We start from the raw sequence: 20,328 nt of genomic DNA, 5'->3' as shown, positions 1-20,328 counted from the left end.
TTTTAAATTTATTTTAGAGAGAGCGCATGCATGCGAGTGCAAACAGGAGCTGCAGAAGAAGAGAGAATCTCAAGCAGATGCCAAGCTGAGCACAGAGCCTGATGTGGGGCTTGATCTCATGACCCTGAGATCACAACATGAGCCCAACTCTGCCACTCAGGCACCCCTATTTGTACATGTTTGAAAGTTGCTGCTGGAGGTTCAGACTTCCAATTAGCCTGAATCTATTACTGACTGAGATCCTCCCCTTTGGGATACTGACAGGTTATGGCACACCCTCAACTACTAGGAGCCCCTCAAAAGAAAGCAGCCTACTTGGATAATCGCCCGAGTTTGAGAGAGAACCAAGAGATAGGGCATGGTTGATCGATAAGGTTAATCTCCTACATGAGGCCTTGCCAAGACTGGCAGAGGTGGCTGTTTTATCTGATGCTTAAAATTAACACAGGGAGTCAAGGAAAATAAAGAAACAGAGGGATATATTCCAAATGAAAGAACAAGATAAAAACCTCAGAAAAAGACCCTAATGAAACAAAGATAAATGATTTACCTGATCCAGAGAAGAAAGGATGAACAAAGCGAGAATACCTCATTGCTTTCAATGTCAATTTTAATGCACATTTGTTGTATAAACACAGGGACACCTGGGCTGGAGGCAGGCAGAATGAAGAACCTTGAAGTAATTACAGGAATGTTCAATTGGGGGTGCCTGGGTGGCTCAGTCAGTTAAGTGCCTGTAGCTCAGGTCATTATCTTGGGGTCCTGAGATTGAGCCCTGACAGGGAGCCTGCTTCTTCCTCTCCCTCTGCTGCTCCCCTTGCTTGTACTCTTTCTCTCTCTGTCAAATAAATAAATAAAATCTTAAAAAAAAAAAAAGAAAAACCCACAGGATTTTTTAAAAATTTAAATTCAATTAATTAACTTATAATATATTATTAGTTTCAGAGGTAGAGTTTAGTGATTCATCAGTCTTCTATCATACCCAGTGCTCATCACATCATGTGCCCTCCTGAATGCCTGTCACAGCAGCTTCCCCACCCCCAAATCCACCTCCCCTCTGGAGACCCTCAGTTTGTTTCCTGAGATTAAGAGTCTCTTATGGTTTGTCTCCCTCTCTGTTTTCATCTTGTTTTATTTTCCCTCTCTTCCCCTGTGATCCTCTGTTTTGTTTCTTAAATTCCACACATGAGTGAAATCTTATAATTGTCTTTCTCTTATTGACTTATTTCACATAGCATAATACCCTCTAGTTCCATAGGATTTTTTTTCTTTATGACAATTTCTTTCACTTTAAACCATATTCTCTTCAAACCACAGAATGAAAAATGTGTCCTCCCATAGTTGTCAGGTTTGTACTTTATGGGCCTGTCAATGTGAAAAGTTTTCCATTGCAAATTCTGAGGAAGAGGACATTTATCCCTGAAAAGCCCAGTCTGGTTTTGGATAATGGAGTAGATAATGTTATAGGGAAAATGAGGCTTCCAAGAACCACTATTGTGGATTAGGCTGGAGGCAGCAGTTTAATGAAGGGGTTGTCACCACTGAGCCTCACATTGGAATTCATAGAGAATACTAGAATCTTTCAAGTTCTCGGAAGAAAAGGATTGGGTCATGAGAGAAAGGCACTACTTGTGGGAGCCATCTCTGAGGCGCCTTGTGCCCTTAGCATGGGCCTCTATAGGGAAGTCTGTGTGGCCCATGCTTTCTCCTTCTGTCAGAAAAAGGAATGCACAAAAGTGGAAACCCCAGGACTGTGTTAGTGCTAGGAGATAGGCCCTGCTGGCCCGATTCCACATCCCAAACTAGACCTATAAAGATGCCAAGTGGGGCACCTGGGTGACTCAGTTGGTTAAGCTTGATCTTAGGGTCCTAGGATCGAGCCCCATGTCCGGCTCCCTGCTCAACAACTCCCTCTCTCTCGCAAATAAAAAAAATTAATTGTTTTTTTTTAAAGATTTTCTTTATTTATTCATGAGAGACACACAGAGAGAGGCAGAGACATAGGCAGAGGGAGAAGCAGGCTCCCTGGACCCCGGGATCAGGCCCTGAGCCAAAGGCAGACTCGGAGACTTGAATTTAATGAATGTGTGTCCGTCAAAATTTCCTAGAGTTCTGACAAGTTCATCAGCACCTAGAGCTGCCCCAGGTCCTGCACTTTTGTTCAGATCACAGTAGCAAAGAGAGGTCGTGTTAAACAGTGACCAGTAACAGGCGAGTGCTGGGAGGGATGCCCTCCAGCGTGGCTCTGGCCCCAGGGAAGAGGCGAAGCAGAGGGCAGCCTGCAGCTGTGCACACCTGCAGCCTGTTTCCATCAGAGCCAGATGAGCCTCGGGTGGAATCCTCCCGAGTGCTGCAGACTTGGGCCAAGCCTTTAAATTCGGAGCCGGAGAGGAGCCTGAACGTAGGTTTTGCCCGTGTGAGATGGAGTTTCAAGTGCCTGACGTGCCGCTGTTGAAAATCTTCTCCTTCCTGGATGCATTCAGCTTGCTCCAGGCTTCCCAAGTGAACAGGGTAAATGCCATCCACGACCTGCTGTGGGATCCGCCCCGCCCTCCTCCCAAGTCCTTGCGCAGACTCCTTTCACCTCAGTCCCTGGCGTTTCACCAAGTCCCAGTTCTTGGCGAACCCAGCCTCGGACCCATAGAGCTGCCCTCACTGCTCACATTTGCCCTGTTTCAGGCTCATCCAATCAGCTCCCATAAATCCAGGTCCCTGGATTTCCATTGCTTCTCTACAGTACGTTGAGCACCCATTCGCAGAATAGCAGGGTGATGCACTGGGTGTTGGGGGTTAGTATCCTCCACTCTGAGGGCCTCATGTTTCCTTAAATGAAAAAGACAAAGGGATACACAGGAGTCCCTGTGCTGACTAAAGGGTCCCATAGTTCCTGTGTCAAGTTCCCAAGTTTCTCCTGCTGAAACCCCAAGGGATTCCGAGGGCCTGTCTTAGCCAAGATGGGCCTCTGCTGTCCTCATGGTGTCCCAGTCCCCCCCCAGACTGGGAGGGCTTTGAGAGCCCAGATGGTGGCTGATTAACCAATAGGTGCCTTGCTCCTACAAAATGATGGCAGAGGAGGAGCCAGTGTTTGGGTATTGACTGCCTGCTTACCTCTTCCTTTGTCTCCCTCAGTGTTGGAATAGGGTTGCAGAGAATGATCACCTGTGGAGGTAGGTGAGCACAGGAAGGGAAGGGTGGGAAGACAGGTGGCTCTCATGGGAGGCGGAGGGCATCCGAGTGTGTACCAGGAAGGCCTGTAGGCGGCTGTCCCAGGAGAGGCCTGAGTGAGACTTACAGTGAGGAAAGGGTTCATGAGACCAGGGCTCTTGAGGCGGTGAATTGACCGGGGGCAGCCTGGGGGGATGATGACTCTGTTTCCAGGAACCTGTGTCTGAAGAAATGGAGCTTCTGTAACTTCTCCCAGTGCCTGGGCTCACTGACGTGGAAGCAGTTCTTCCTCAAACAGAGAAAGCAGGAGTACCGGATGGCGTTGGCGAAGCCAGAAGACTTTACCTTCAGAGAAGCAAGTGGGAACCTCGGTACAGGGAAAGGGCTACCTTAAAGGAACGGGACAAACTTATTTTAAGAAATGCCTATTCTTTTTTTTTTTTTTTTAAGATTTTATTTATTCATGAGAGACACACACAGAGGGAGAGACATAGGCAGAGGGAGAATCAGGCTCCACGTGGGGAGCCTGACATGGGACTCGATCCCGGGTATCCAGGATCACACCCCAGGCTGAAGGCAGCGCTAAACCACTGAGCCACCGGGGCTGCCTGAAATGCCTATTCTTGAGGTGCCTAGGTGGCTCAGTGGTTGAGCATCTGCCTTTGGGTTAGGTTGTGGTCCTGAGGTCCTGGGATCGAGTCCCTCATCAGACTCTCCACAGGGAGCCTGCTTCTCCTTCTGCCTATGTCTCTGCCTCGCTCACTCTCTGTGTCTCTCAGGAATAAAAATCTGAAAAAAAAGAAAAAAACAGTATTCTACACACACACACACACACACACACACACACACGTGTCTTCATTCAGTGAAGAGAAAATTAAAGCTTAATGGGACCAGGTTGCTGTGATAGCTGTCAGGGTCTCCCTGCATCTTCTCTTGACCCCCATGGTCTATGGTGCATGGAAAAACCAGAGTGATCTTTTTATGAGATCCGATCAGGCTCCTGACTCCCTTTCTCCAAAGGCTTCCTGTCCCTCCTAGAATAAAAACTTTAAACAAAAAGGAAACTTAAATAACAGAGCTTCTACCATTCACTTTACTCCTAGTACCTCTTCTAAAACTCTGAACAGTTCTCCTATGGAGAGCTCTTTATCCCCATCTTATATGTATGGAAACTGAAATGAAGGAGGAAAGGCAAGTCAGCCAGCGTCTCCCAAATGGCTAATCTGCCATTTCCATGTTTGGATGACTCTGGAGCCAGATTCTTCTCTTCTCCATAATTGTTTCCCAAACTCTAAGAGAGCGCAGGAGAACCCACAGTTATCTTTCCAGAGTCCTCTTTAATTTGATCAGATCATCCCTCAATCATCTGGTGGCCAAGTGTTGTCTGTGTTTCCTTCTAGGAATCTTAGGACCTATGGCTTATCTGTCAGGAAATGACCACACAGTGGGTGGACAAGAGAAGTCAGTCATTTGCACGGTGTCATCAAAACACGTGCTTTGTACCTGGGACGTGCAGGAGGTGAGTCTGGCCAATGAGGAGCACAAGTAATGCATGGTCGTATCCATCTTGTTCCACACAAGAAACAAGTGCTGGGGTGGGGGGTGGAATGATACTTGGAATTGGTAACAGAAGCAGAATTTCAAATCAGGTCTTCTAGCTGGTAATCTGTGACCTTTCCACTGAAACTGTAGACAAAGAAAATTTACTTTTTTATGTGTTTCTATATATAAATCTGTGCAAGGATTTATCTTCTATCAGTAACGTAGAATGGCTGTGAAATAAACTTTGGGTGTTGTGCATCTTTGTGACCTCTTTGTCTATGGTTGGCATTTGTCACGTTGGCTTTTTCGGAGAGTGGTCTCTAACTCAGATCACTTCCAAGGCACATGAAAGTCTTCTATCATCAGGACTAGTAAATGTGGTGCAAGAATCACTAGATAGGGAATTGGAAGAAAGACTCCAAAGTGAGTCCCGAGTTATTGTATTTTCTTGGCTTTCTCTGTTTGGATTTTTCTCCTTTCCCTGTGAAAATTATGTAATGACACTTTTTCACACCAGATCTTCTGAAGTATGATAAATATCCCTTTATGAATATATGAGGTGGCAGGAGAATGATGAAATAAGTCTAAAAGGGACACCTAAAGTCATGCAATGTTATATGTCAATTACATTCACTAAAGCTGAGAAAATAAATCAGAAAGGTACTACTCTCTTGGGTAACCTACTCTAGGGGAAACCAGTCACCATGTCCTTGAGAACATCGAAGCATCCCAGTGGATGATCCACTTGGTAGAGAACTCAGGCCTTCTGCCAACAGCCAGCACCATCTTTGCAGTCATGTGAGTGAACCACCTTGAAACATAACCTTCAATCCTTCAGATTATTGCCTGGAGGAGAGGCAGCTAAAATCTTACCAGCTAGAAGACCTGATTTGAAATTCTGTTTCTGTTACCAATTCCAAGTATCATTCCACTCCCCACCCCAGCACTTGTTTCTTGTGTGGAACAAGATGGATACGACCATGCATTACTTGTAGATGTATTGATTATTGTCAGCATGCTAGAACCTAATGAGGAACCCTAAACCAGAGTCACTAAGTGAATCATATATGTGCTTCATATAGGAAGTGAGCACAACCACTCAGTGAATCAAATTCTGAATTTGGGCCAACATAAGCTGTGTGAAATAAGTGTTTATTGCTTTGACTACTCAGCTATGGCGTTGGGCCACCATCTATGGGCAGGATAATTCCAAAGGCAGAACCAAGAGCCTAGAGCCTAGAGAGCCTAGAGAGTGGAGCCAAGAGTCCTGAAGAATCTTTCCCAAGCCTTGAATCCTGATCAACATTCTACCAGCACATTCTCTATTAGATCTTAAGTTCTCTGGGTAGCAGTGGTTCCCATCCCTCTACTGTCATTCCCCCTCCCTCCCCTTTTTTATTTTGGGGGGGGGGGGGAAGAGTGTCTATAATGTTATCCTTACCTATGTTGTAATGCCCTATCCTTGTATTTTAGGGATAACAGGTCAGACAACTTGTATATTTTCTTGTATAGGTCTAAGATTTTCACATCTAGATGAACTGAATCTAGAGAACTTCATCTCATTAAACAGTAAGATCTAGATTTTGAGATAGTGCCATAATGGTGAGATATTTGGGGGCATTGGGAGATGGTGAATGTATTTTGCACGTGAGAGGGACTGCAGGGTGGCTGTGTCAGCCAGTCTCTAAAATGACATCAATATTCCTTGTCCTATATTCATGATCTTAGGTCATCCACTCCTACTTTGCATAGGGCTGACCTTTATCACCAACTGACATTGTGGAAGTGATGGTGTGTAACTTCCAAAGCTATGTCCTGAAAGACTCTTTCTTTCCCTCTTGAGTCACTGGCTCCTAGAAACCCAGCCATAGTGTTATGAGGACCTTTAAGAAGCCCTACAGGGAGGTCCGTGTAGCAAAGTACTGAAGACTGCCAGTAGCCAGCACCCACTTGCCAGCCATATGAGTGAACCATCTTGATTGAGCCTCATCCTTATGAAGCCAACTTCAACCTCATAAGATACCCCAAGCCAGAACCACCTAGCCAAGCTATACCTGAATTTCTAGCAGAAACTGAGATAAGAAAAACTCCAGTTTTTATGGAAGGGTTTATTATTTTTTTATTTTGCTTATTTAAAAAAAATCCAGTATGGTTAACATACAGCATTGTCTTAACTTCAGGTGTACAATATAATGATTCAATTTTGTATATCACCCAAAATGAGTGCTCATCAAGACCAGTGCTCTTCATCCCCATCACCTGTTTCTCCCATTCTCCACCTCCTGCTCTCTGATAACTGTTCTCTATAGTTGAGACAAACCAAAAACCACTTTTCTGTCTTGTTTCTTAAATTCCACATATGAGTGAAATCATATGGTATTTGTCTTTCTCTGATTTATTTCACTTAGCGTTATACTCTCTAGATAAACCCATGTTGTTGTAAATGGCAAAATCTCATTCTTTTTCACGGCCAAGTAATATTCCATTGTATATGTATGTTTGTGTACACACACACCTCAATCTTTTTTTTTTTTCAATCTTCTTTATCCATTAACCTATTGATGCATACTTGGGTCACTTCCATATCTTGGCTATTGTAAATAACGCAATGAACATAAGAATGTACATATCTCTTCAAGTTAGCATTTTTCCTTTTTTTGTTTTTTTTTTCAGCTAAATATCCAGTAGTGGACTTGCTGGACCATGTGGTAGTTTTCTGTGTAAATTTTTGAGGAACTTCTATACTGTTTTCCACAATGGCTGCACCAGTTTGCATTCCCACCAACAGTGCACAAGAATTCCTTTTTCTCTGCACCCTTGCCAACACTTGTTGGTTGTTGCATTTTTTATTTCAGCCATTCTGACAGGTTTGAGGTCATATCTCATTGTGGCTTTGATTTTTAAGCCACCCAATTTTGGGATGACTTATTGCAGAGCAATCTGTTGGGAGTTATGAATCAAAATGGTGACGGATGCCTGGGTGGCTCAGTGGTTAAGCATCTGCCTTTGGCCCATAGTGTGATCCTGGAGACCTGGGTTCGAGTCCTGCATCAGGTTTCCTGCATGGAGCCTGCTTCTCTCTCTGCCTCTGCCTCTGTCTATGTCTCTCTCTGCCTCTCTCTGTGTCTCTCAATCAATAAATTCTTTTTTAAAAAATGGTGATTACATTTGGGGAGGGTGGAGAAGTTAATACAGCAAGTACAAGTGGGCTTAGAAGTAGTTATGATCAATTTATAATTGAATTTTACATTACTGTGTTCTTTTCTCTTTTTTTCCCTTTTTTCGTTTTTTCTTTTTTTTTTTTCTTTTCTCTTTATATTATATTCTTCACAATTTTTTAAAGGCTAAAGAAAATCTAGAAACTGTTTCTTCTGTCTTATTTGCAATGTACACGATTGATGATGGAATAACAATTATGATAGTTGACGTGCTCTGAACTCCTGTGAATTAGGGAGAGTTGTTTTTTTAAAGATTTATTTATTTGGAGGGGGGGTGGAGAGAGAGAAACCCAAGCCGACTCCGTGCTAAACACGGAGCCCAACACGGGGCTCAGTCTCACAACCCTGAGATCATAACCTGAGCCGAAATCAAGAGTCCGATGCTTACCCAACTGTGCCACCCAGGCACCCCTAGGCAGAATTCCAAGAATGTTCCATGTGCTGTGGAATGTAATACAACAGTTCTATAAGAAGCCAGGCTGGTAAGTAACTTGTTGAATGTAACACTGCTATTAAGGAGCAGCACTGATTTGAGCCCAGAAGCCTGACCATTCTTTATGCCCATCACATAGTGAGATCTTGCCTATGAATATACTGCATTGTTCCTTTTCTGTGTTCACTATCCCTTAAATAATTGAGATGTTTAGAGTTTTCTCATTCTTTTCCCGGAAGTAAGAAATGGATCTGATTTGGAGGAGACTTCCAAATAAACTCTGGCAGAATGAAAGCACAGAATGAAAGCACAGCGAAGAGTTCCTTGCACATATACAGTGTTCCTCTCCTCTAGGGCACTATGATCTGGTCCAGCCCAGTCCAGCAGTCTAGCATCATGCATCTGGCGACCCTCCCTCAGATGCATCTCGCATTCACTGTGGACTTGGAAGGAACTGTCAAAGTGTGGAATTGTCAGGATGAGGATGCCCTGGCTACTCTTGCCATGCCTCGGGTCTGTTTTTCTTTGGAAATCTGTCTCACAAATGATGGCCCATTCCTGATGGTAAGTGAGCCCTGCACCAAGACATGGCCCACAAAACGAATGCCTGCCACCTTGACAGATGTTGTGGCCCTGTGACTGTCACATCACCATATATCTTCTTGGAGTCATCCCTACCACATACCCTGAGAGTCAAAACATACTAACGAATGTTGGCCATACAAACCGCACTAGCATCTTGGCCTTTGATCTACCACAAGTACATTTCCCTATTCTTCCAAAAAAGAAAAAAAAAACCCTCACTGAATGATTTCATGTCCATGTCTCTTCTTTCAAGTGTATATTGTACAGTACTTGATTGTGGGCAGGGGTTACGGGGAGTGAGAGCTAAGGATTTGGGAAGACATTGAGGGAAAAAAAGAACAGTGTTGATGTGCTATGTATAACTATTATTGAAGACAGTGCTTTGGGGCTTAGAAAGTTTTATTCCTTGGGATCGTTCTTGCAACACTGAGGCAGCTTTTCATCTCCATTATGTGATTGAAGAAACAGTGGTATGTTTTGCAGCTGACAGTGCTGCCTTCTGTGTGCTTTAGGATTTGCTGTCTCTTTCCATTGACGTGGTGGTGGTGCTTTGGTTTCAGGTAGGCAATTCTGAAGGTGACATCTACACACTGACCGTGCCTGAGCTAAGGGGTGTTTCTAAAGTCAATGCATTTAAATATAGTGTTGACCTCCTACACTGCTCTCCTGACAGGAAATGGATCTTTGCATCTGGGACACATCAGAATATCTTGCCAATGGTATGTGTTGCTCTGTGCTTTATCTTTGGGAGGAGAGGGTCAAGTATTAGGAAGGTGGGGTTTCAGGAAGTGTTGGAGAACCTGCAGGACTCAGGGAGGACCAGATGTAGTGCTCCCCCTGCTCAAAGGCCATATCACTCATAGAATCCATTGCTATAGCCAAGAAACAATGTTCTTTGAAGTGATAGTGTCTAGTTGCATAAACAAATGTTTGTTAAAATTTGCTCATGAAACCTGAATCAGCCAAAGAGATAGAGGAAGGTGAGAGATCTCAAGAAAGGAGGATCTTTGGTATCTTTACTTTAGCTTTCCTTACTTTTATCCACATTGTCTGGAAAGTACAAAGAAGTCCAGAAGTAAATAAAAACGTACCAGCCTCTGAATGTCCCTCTGGGAAAGTCTGTGGCCTTTGAGCCAGCCATTTTTATCATGTGGTATATGTGGACCAGGCACCAGAGTCCAGGGAGCTGAGAGGAGGCAACAAAAGCAAAACAGCTCTTGACTAGTTATCCAAGGAGGGAGAGATCTGTTGAACCAATGGCAACTTGATCTGGGCTCCAAAGTGGCTGGATGATTTTTGTAACTCTGTGGTTTGCCAGAAGAGCAGCTTCAGGGGCCTTGTTCTCTGCAAGACCATGACAGGCAGGATAGGAAGACATTCCTTGGATGTCAGAGGACGAGCAGGGACTTACTCAATGTTTCCTAAGATTCAGAATAAAGTTTTGGCCACAAAACAAGAACTTTTTTTGAGTCACGTCTCTACTGACTGAGTCAGCGAGGTGCCCCGCAAAACAAGGACTTTTAAGGAGGCTCTTCTGGAGTCCCTCCTATACTGACATGCTGCAACTTCTCCCTTCACCTGACTACATGTGCAATAATCTCTCCATAGGTGTTTCTCACAGAGTGCTTGCTGAAACCGTCAGAAGGCAATAGCCCTCTGTGCCTCTCTATCCCATTTTCATCATGCTGCAGAGCTTGCTGGGCCCCAAGGAAGACAAGCAGGGTAACAGTGATGTACCGAAGAGGTTCTTTCAAAAAGACAGGATTTACCACCTTTGATCTAATGGCTAAGAGGACTGGGGGCAGGACAGACATCCAAGGTAGGCTGTGCCACATCAGAGACACGGTTTCTAGTTCCTTTCACACATGCATTCTTTGGAAGCTATAAATCTGTGGAAAGGGGGAAGGGGCTTTCTTTTCCTGGAGAATAACCCATGCATATGTGCCTTTGACCCCCGTGCTCTACCCTCTACTATGCTCCACCCCGCTCTTGGACAGATATGTTTAGATCCTATCCTGCTTTAAGGCCTGGACCCCATGCGTGCTCCATGCCTGAGCTGGTGGCTACTGTCCACGGCCCCTGTTCCTGGGGCCTAGCACCTGTTACCCTGGTTCGTGATATGTATTTATCACTGACCTACCCTTCATTTTCCTCCCCAGATTGAGGTCCTGTGAAAGGAGGGAGCATGTTTTTTTCATTCTGTGTAAAGATGTTGTTCTGACTGATCCACAGTTTGCCTGCATGTGTGTGTGTGTTTTGCATGAAAACAGCCCATCAGGTTGCAACTTTCCTGTTGCCAGTTCATATGGAGAGTCCTATTTGGATGGGAGTTGGTGATGGCAATATGATCGTGTTTGAGAGTGGGCCATACTTGTTCCTCTTCACCATCAGTGGCCACCTGCTGCAACGATTTGAGGACCACCAGAGGACCATCAGCAACCTATGGGTGGTATGTATGAGCCTCTTCTGCCCCTGCTCGTTGCTCTGACTTTGACTCTGGGCCATTCATCCCGGCTATCCTTTGAAGGATTCTGTGCACATCCTCACCACATCTATGGATGACTCTCTGCATTTGTACATGTGGGAAGACGAAGGCCGTTATCCATACCTCAAAAGCTGCTGTCATCTGGAACACATAGGGAGTGACCTGGCACCAAGCTGGTAAGCTCTGCTTTGTGACTTAAACTTCCCTTTAAGATTTCAAATTTTGACATAAAAATATGAAGGGCTAATAAGTGAGATTTTTTTAAAAGATTTTTTGAGGATATGTATAAATAAACTTCTGTCCAAAAAGCGAATTGCTAGTTCTTGGAATATGTTCACAGCCCTTGCAGTAGATTTCAAAAGCCTTTCCAAAGGGGCTCCCATTTGTTTGCCCAGTATCTTCATCAGAATATCCTCAATATTTTGTCATTACCTTTTTTGAGTTCATTAGTCATTTGGGTTACTTCTTTTTTTAAGACTTTATTTTTTCATTTGAGAGAGAGAGAACATAAGCAGGGAGAAGGGGCAAAGAGTGAGGAAGAAGCAGACCCCCCACTGAGCAGGGAGCCTGGTACGAGACTTGATCCCAGGACCCTGGGATCATACTTTGAGCCGAAGGCAGACGCTTGACCTACTGAGCCACCCAGGCACCCCTGGGTTGCTTCTTTAGTGAGCTGTTTTTATCTCCATTTTAGTTTTCTTCTAGATTGCTTGCCTTCATCTAAATTGTTTTTCTCAAGCTTTTATATACTGTAGATAAAGGTCTTGTCTTTGTATATACCTTGTTGCTTGTCCTTATGGGTTTATTCTTGGTAATATCTAACACAATACAAATACATATATCCTTTGAACTGCCTGTACCACTAGCAGGAATTTACTTTGATAGTAAGCCTCCAGCAATTAGAAATACATTGATTGTCTTGCAACATGAGTTGTGATTGCCAAATGCTGGAAACTAATTGCCCAAATGTAAGAGACTATTTAAATTACTATGGCTTATACACATAATGGAGTACTGTGCAGCTGTAATTTATATCTTTATGTTCCATTAAATTATTTCCAGTGTTTTTGAGGCAAAAAATTAACTATATATAACTGATATATAATTATGCTTAGCAGATTTTTTACATTCATCATCTAATATATCTTAGCCTACTCTGAGTCATAAATGCTTTTTTTCTCCTTTCAATAATTTAAAAATTTTATAAAAAGATTTACTTAGCCCAAGCAAGGGGAGGGATGTGGGGGGGGGAGAGAGAGACAGAGAGAGAGAAGCAGCTTCCCCACTGACCAGGGAGCCAGGTGTAGAGCTCAATCTCACAACTCTGAGATAATTTTTTAAAGATTTTTACTTATTTTGGAGAGAGAGACAGAGACAGAGGTAGTGCACAAGCAGGGTGAGGGCAGAGGGAGAGGCAGAAGCAGATTTGCCACTCAGCAGGGAGTCCAATTCAGGGCTAGATCCCAGGACCCTGAGATCTTGACCTGAGCTGAAGGCAGACACAACCAACTGAGCCATCCAGGTGCCTCCAGTGATTGACTTTTCTGAGTATTGAAACAAAAAAAAGATTTTATTTATTTATTCATGAGGGACATAGATACAGAGACACAGGCAGAGGGAGAAGCAGGCTCCACATAGGGAGCCAAATGTGGGGCTCAATCCCTGGAGTCCAGGATCACGCCCTGGGCCAAAGGTGGGCACTAAACTACTGAGTCACCCAGGCGACTCAGATGATCTCTTTAATGCTGAGTGAGTTTTGGTAGTTTGGTTTTCTGGGAATTAGTCATTCATCTAACTTGTTCCTTTCAGTCTTTTATATATCTGCAGAATCTGGTGATTTCAACTCCTTCAATCCTGATATTGGTAATTTGTCTTTTTTTCTTTGTCAGTCTTAATAGAGGTTTCCTTATTTTAATTATTTTTTCGAAGAAATAGCTTTTCTTTTGTTTCCCCCTCAGTTTTATCTCTGTCTGCTCTGATTTCCTTCCTTCTTGCTTTGGTTTATTTTGTTCTCTATTTTTTTTTAAGATTTTATTTATTCATGAGAGACACAGAGAGACAGAGACATAGAGGGAGAAGCAGGCTCCCTATGGGAGCTCAATGCAGGACTTGATCCCAGGACCCTGGGATCATGCCCTGAGTGGAAGGCAGATGCTCAACCACTGAGCCACCCAGGCGTCTCTGTTCTAATTTTTGAGGTGGAAACTTAGATTATTGCTTTGAGACTTTTTTTTTTTTTTAATTTGAGTGAACACATGAGTGAGCCAGAGGAGGGGCAGAGGGAGAGAAGGAAGAGAATCTCAAGCAGACTCCATGCTGAGTGTAGAGCCCAAGACAGGCCAGATCCCACAACCCCAAGATCACTACAGAGCAGAAACTAAGAGTTGGTCACCCAACTGACTAAGCCACCCAGGCATCCCAAAACCTCTCTTTTTAAATATAAGCATTTGATACTCTAAATTCCTCACTAAGCACTGCTTTGGCTGCAACTTACAGATTTCAACTGATTGTATTTTCATTTTCACTCAGTTCCCTATACTTTCTATTTCCCTTTTCCTCTTTGACCCATGGATTATTTATTTTCCAGTTTTAATTTAAATTCCAGGGCCCCTGGGTGGCTCAGGTGATGATCCCAGGGTCCTAGGATGAGCCCTCAGTTGGGCTTCCTGCTCAGCAGGGAAGTTGCTTCTCCCTTTCCCTCTGCTCCTGCTTGTGCTCACTCATTCTCAAAGTCTTTTTAGAAACTCTTATTTAGGGCAGCCCAGGTGGCTCAGTGGTTTAGTGCTGCCTTTGGCCGGGGATATGATCCTGGAGACCCAGGATCAAGTCCCATGCCATGTCGGGCTCCCTGCATGGAGCCTGCTTCTCCCTCTGCCTTTGTCTCTGCCTGTGTGTGTGTGTGTGTGTGTGTGTGTGTGTGTGTCATGAATAACTAAATAAAATCTTTAAAAACAAACAAACAAAAAAAAACCTCTTTTATTTAGAAATAAATTCCAGTTGGTCAACATATAATGTAATATTAATTTCAAGAGTAGAGACCCATGGATTATTCAAAAGTGTGTTTATTTTTCAAGTGTTTGGATATTTTATTGCTTTTCATTGATTTCTAGTTTGAATCATTTATAGAGAGCATACTCTGTATGTTCTTCTTTTCTGTTGAACTTTCCTTTATGAGCTAAGGGGTAATCTATGTTGGTGAATGTTTGGTATGTGCCAAAGAATGTGTACCCTGCCCTTGTTGGGTCAAATGTTCTGTCACTGGCAATGGCGTCACCTTGGTTGATTATCTGTTTCAGTTCCTCTATAGCTTTCCTGATTTTTGACCTAGTGGTTCTATCAATTATGAGAGAAGATTGTTGAAATTTTTGACTATGAATGTAGATCTATTTTTCCTTTAAATTCTATCAGTTTTTATTTCATGTATTTTGCAGCTCTGTTATTTGGTATATACACATTAAGTATTACTATGTCTTTTTGGTTAGTCGGCCCTCTTATTTTTGTGTAATGTCCCTCCTTGTCCTTGGCAATTTTCTTTGCTCTGAGGTTTACTTTACCTACTTTAGCTACTCCTACTCTCTCTCGGCTAATGTTTGTATGTGACATTGTTCTCCTTTCATTTACTTCCAATCTACTTATACCATTATAATTGAAGTGAGTTTCTTGTAGACAGCATCTAATTGGGTCATGTTTTTATCCACAGTGTGCCAAGATCTGTCTTTTAACTGGTATATTAACTTTTCTTATTTCAGCATTTGGGAAATGTTATTTCCTTCTGGCTTCTATGGTAGCCAATGAGAAATCCACTGTCATTCAAGGTGGTGTTCTTCTGTAGATAGTGTCATTTTTCTTGGTCTGATTTCAAGTTATTTTCTGTCTTTAGTTTTCAGAAATTTGATGTGTTTGATGTAGATTTCTTTGAATTTAACCTGCTTGGGTTTGATCAACTTTTTCACTCTGTAGGTTTACCAAATTTGAGGAATTTTAGCTATTACTTGTCTCTGCAGTGCTTGAAGGGAAGAGGAAGGCGTGCCACCTCTACTCACTTTAGTGCAAGGGAGGAGATAGTCAACAGGGCTCTACCTCAGTCTTTGCTGGGGGGTGGGGAATGGGGCAGGGAATGGTAAAAGCACCACCTTTGCTTGGGTTAGTGCAAGGCAGGGATGGTCAACAGAACTCTACCCCCAGTTTCTGGACTCCTGAAGAAAAGGAGTATTACCTCAATAATACAGGATGGGAATGGTTGACAGGGCCATGCCTCACAATCTCTACATCTCCCCCATGGGGAGGGAGGCATGGCCTCTTTTGGGTATTCACCTGGAATAGGGCAAGTGTAGTCAAAGGGAACAGAATTCTAATTTAAAATAAATATATTCTTTCTTGGGGGACCTGAGTGCCTCAGTCTTTTAAGTGTCTGCCTGCGGCTCAGGTCATGATCCCTGGGTTCTGGAAGTGAGCTCTGTATCAGGCACTCTGCTTGGCAGGGAGTCTGTTTCTCCCTTTCCCTCTCACCTTCCCCCCTGCTTGTGCTCTCATTCACATTCTCTCAAGTGAATAACAAAAAAATCTTTAAAAAAATATTCTCCTTCATCATTACTAAATAATATCTCTGATTTGCTAGATTATCTTGATCATTCTGGTGATGCTATCTCAGAGCAGTTTGAAGTTGCTACTCCTACAAATAGTAATCAGCATGACTGTGCCAGATCTGTGCAGTCAAAACCAAATCTAAGAGTAACTTCAATGATCAAAGGACCAATTAATTTGCGAAGAATACTCATATCTTTGTTGGGGTCAAATTTAGTATTATCAACTATGTCCCTTTGTCCACTGATTTCGTTTTTTCTGTTGGCAGCTATGTCTCCAAAGCGATATGTGATAACATGAGCATAGTATGTGTGGTGTCAAGAATTCGTGAATCCAGCATTCTGGTGATGTATTCTTTGCATATGTAATGTGGAAACTAATGGAATTAACCCTACATCATTTCCCTCCATGTAGTAAAGAGATTTCTGTTTGCAAACCCAGAATGATTATTTTAGTAATATTAGGAAAGAAGCAATGACTTAACTACTGACAGTAAATCAGACACTATAATGGATACTACAGATCCAGCACTATAGGATAGAATGCAGAGCAACATATCCTTTGTCCTTGCCAGTATAGAATACCAAGGTAGTAAAATATAACTGGTCACACAAATCAATTCAAAGGGAGCCTATAACTGGGGAAAGCATTACTGTAGATTAAGGCTGGTTTAAAAACAAAGGCATGAGGATGCCTGGCTCGGTTGGTAAAGCATGCAACTCTTGGATTTCAGGGTTGTGAGTTTGAGCCCCATGTTGGGCATGGAGCCTACTTTTAAAAATTGTAAAAGTGAAGGTCATCTGTATTAGTGTTCTCTAATACATCTATTTTTTGCTTACATTTTAGAAAAACAGATGGTAATACTTAAAGGTAGCTACAAGAGACTCAGAATATGGATGGTAGGAATATGTGCTCATGAAGACTAGGAAATAGGAAATATAGCAAAAGCTAAATCACATGAAAGTTTGGATTTGTATAGCATCACAGCCACTGTAAGGGATATGATAAAGCACTGCCCCCTAGGTTTGTATCATTGGCTCAGGAGAGAGAGTACTGAAAAATCAAGCCTAAGATCCACAGGTCTACAGTCCTGGCTTTGAGAGGAGGGGAGGACTGGAAGAAAGATGATGTGAAGGAGTAGACTGTACTCTAATGGGAATGTAATCTAAATGGGAGATTTCTCCAAGGAGCAGTGTGGGTTTCCAGGTTGTTAAAGTGCCCACCATTGCCTTTTCCTCAAAATAAACTTCAAGCTCTGACCAGGAGGATAAAGGAAAGGAAGTCAATGAAGGGTCTCTGGAAATGGACAAGGCTGGGAGGAGAACCTGATGTGAGATGCTTTGTAAACAGCACCTGAAAATTCTGGGACATTTGCATGTTTGGTTTACGTCAGAATCAAAGTCAGCCAGTAGGAGTATATACTAACACAAGAGTGGAAAGTCACATAGACATTTGCAGGATATAATCCAAACATTTTGTTTCTTAACAAAGGGGGGAAAAAGACCCACATTGTGTAAATCTATGTTTTTCAAAGATCTTTTTTTTTTTCTTTTTAAAAATTTTATTTATTCATGAGAGACAGAGAGAGGTAGGCAGAGGGAGAAGCAGGTTCCATGCCAGGAGCCCGATGTGGGTCTTGAGCCTGAGACTCCAGGATCACACCCTGAGCCAAAGGCAGACGCTTAACCACTGAGCCACCCAGGTGTCCCTCAAAGATCCTTTTAACTGTCATATAGAAAACTGATTTAGAAGGAGCCATTGCATACACTTGAAACTAATATGTCATATGCCAATTTTATCTCAATTTAAAAAATGTAGCCATCATGACTAAGGAAAGCCAGAGAGGCCACGGTCTTGCTTAGAATCTCTGTCATAAAGGGACTATGTGGTGGTGGACATGGAGGTAGAAGATGAGATAGAGGAAAAAAATCTGCGGACTACATGTGCATGAGCACAAAGACTGTAATCTGTCATAGGAAACAAGGCTAAACAGAATCCCCCAGAGCCTGTGATTTCTGAATAACTTAAAGAGAGACAAAACTGAAATGATGTTGGGCTTTCATTTTCCAGAAAAAGGTGGTCAAGACATGCAGAGAGAACTTTCTACATACAGCACCAAACATTGTTCAAAACTGCACATACAAAAGAAAACCTTAAAACCCATGGGTGTAAGGGGGCTGGAATTGAAGAGAAACCTTCTAAGTTGGGGAATGAGAAAAGAGGGTAAACCCAGAAAAGTCAACAAGTGTTGCATGCCTTCTTCATAGAATGTTAAAGGACTCCATGATGGAATACAGAGCCCCTGCCAAGGTCAGGTCACAGATCTGCAAGGTCTAAGACCCTCAGAAAAGTAACCATCCTTTCCTTTTAGGTAAACTGAAGGGGAAGTCTATCCATTGGAAAAGGATGATGGGGAGAGCTGCCTCTCTCAACTTCAGGTTTGGGTGGAATAAAAACAGAAACCACTCTCTCCAGAGAATTCCTAACATAACAATAATCTCCTTGGAGGTGGAGTTGACATCAGTCAAGGTCCCAAGACTAGAAAGAGGTCACAGCCAAATTAAGGTAATTTGACCTATCTTTAATGAAGGGATGACTATAATTAGGATTTGTGGTGAAAAGCATTCAAGAAGCCACAGAAGTAATACACCTAGTGGTATTTTAGCCTCTCCTTTTTGTACACTTCCCTACAGGCCCCTGGCAGTCCACTTTTGACCTGTGCTTGCTAGTCTAGTCCAGGTTTTGTTTCTGTCTCAGCCACAGGAAACTCCTGTTGGTGGGCACCAGCTGGTGGGAAGAGTTCATCTTCCCTCCCAGAACCTGGGGTCCAGAACTGCCCTAAGGGTGCCAACCCAGCATAGCTGACTTAGTTACCAAAGGGGTACTGATTCCCCACTCCTTTTTCTTTCTTTCTTTTTTTTTAAGATTTTATTTATTTATTCATGAAAGACTGAGAGGCAGAGACATAGGCAGAGGGAGAAGCAGGCTCCCGGCAAGGAGCCCAATGGGGCACTCATCCCGGATCCCAGGATCACGCCCTGAGCCAAAGGCAGACGCGCAAGTGCTGAGCCACCCAGGCTCCCCCACACACACACTCCCTTTTTCATCCCCCTGGGCTGGCTTACTGTAGACAACAGAGAATTAAACAGGGCTCTTCCTTTAATTAGAATGCCTCTGCCATATCATTGCTTGAATGGATACATTCAAAAAACAGGAACAAGTGGTTGATATATTTGACTAACACGTTCTATTTAGTAAAAACTTTACCAGAAAGAGAGAAGTGTCCTCCCTATCACGCATGTACGTTGCCCCACTACAGGCTATGGAGCAAACTTGGACCTGCTCCTAACACCCAGGAGACAGAGCTGTGGAAAAGGAGACCACATTTGGCTGTCTTGGGGCCTTGACCTAACTGCAGTTTCAGCCCCCTAGAAATATCCTCTTTACCCAGTCAACATGGGATGTTCCTGGTCAGCACTGGGAGATTTACTGCTATGCCCCTGCTGTTCCCCTTAGGGGTGCAACCTTTCCTAAAACAATGGTTCTTTACTAATGATTTCCCTTTTTCCACTCCCTAGGAACTTTTCCTTTTCTGTAGCCCTTTGGAGCTCCCCTTGACTTGCTAGATGGAGATGGATCTTTAAATTTTACTTGGTTGAGGGGTGCCTGGGTAGCTCAGTCAGTTAAGTTCTGCCTTCAGCTCCGGTCATGATCCCAGGGTCCTGGGATCAAGTCCTGTGTTGGGCTCCCTGCTCAGTGGGGAGTCAGCTTCTCCCCCTGTCTCCCCCCCCCCCGCCCTCTGCTTGTGCTCTTTTGCTATCTCCAGCAAAGAAATAAAATCTTTTTTAAACTAATTGAAAAATTATGAAGATTTACTTGGTTGAATTTTTGTTAACAGAATTAATTGCCCTGAATGGGATAGCACCATATGGGTGATTCCCAGAAGACCAACAGCTTCCCTGCAACTTTAACCCCTACTCTGTGACTATGCCTTTTCCCTATTACCTTCACCAGTGCAACTGATGAGGGATCAGAAGGCCAGCTGAGGACAAAGCACAAGCTGACACCCAGCAACCTCTCCAACTCCTGGGTGGGATATGTGTGACATTCCTCCAGGAAGCTCCCAGCTGTCTTAATGTTAATGCCTTGCTAGAGGGGAAAAAAAAAACCCAACTTGACAATGGCGATGCTCCCAGTATTTGGTAGGTCCTCTTTAGCCTATTAAAGTTCTTTTCAAAATCTCCCTTTTCCTTATATCTCCCACCTCCCAAGTATACAATCAGCCACCCCTCACAACCCCAGTGCAGCAGCTGTTC

At 43.3% G+C, this 20,328-nt stretch overlaps 1 protein-coding gene across 1 annotated transcript in view; it reads left to right on the top strand.

The window, feature by feature from the left end:
- The window catches only part of FBXW12 (F-box and WD repeat domain containing 12), a 76,157-nt gene extending 56,333 nt beyond the window's left edge, over nt 1-19,824 (top strand). Inside the window, exons 9-19 of the mRNA XM_072788167.1 lie at nt 18-2,511; nt 3,130-3,167; nt 3,379-3,536; nt 4,566-4,684; nt 8,713-8,922; nt 9,504-9,662; nt 10,552-10,762; nt 11,214-11,392; nt 11,471-11,604; nt 15,309-15,384; nt 16,189-19,824. Of these exons, the coding sequence (XP_072644268.1) occupies nt 2,422-2,511; nt 3,130-3,167; nt 3,379-3,536; nt 4,566-4,684; nt 8,713-8,922; nt 9,504-9,662; nt 10,552-10,762; nt 11,214-11,392; nt 11,471-11,604; nt 15,309-15,384; nt 16,189-16,380 (1,566 nt within the window). The 5' untranslated portion in view covers nt 18-2,421 and the 3' untranslated portion in view covers nt 16,381-19,824. The remainder of the gene's footprint in view (nt 1-17; nt 2,512-3,129; nt 3,168-3,378; nt 3,537-4,565; nt 4,685-8,712; nt 8,923-9,503; nt 9,663-10,551; nt 10,763-11,213; nt 11,393-11,470; nt 11,605-15,308; nt 15,385-16,188) is intronic.
- Nucleotides 19,825-20,328: the final 504 nt, after the last annotated feature.

The sequence above is a fragment of the Canis lupus genome, chromosome 19, assembly GCF_048164855.1.
Source record: "Canis lupus baileyi chromosome 19, mCanLup2.hap1, whole genome shotgun sequence".
Classification (NCBI taxonomy): domain Eukaryota; kingdom Metazoa; phylum Chordata; class Mammalia; order Carnivora; family Canidae; genus Canis; species Canis lupus.
Note: the sequence above shows the minus strand (reverse complement) of the source record. Positions and strands in the feature narration are given on the sequence as shown.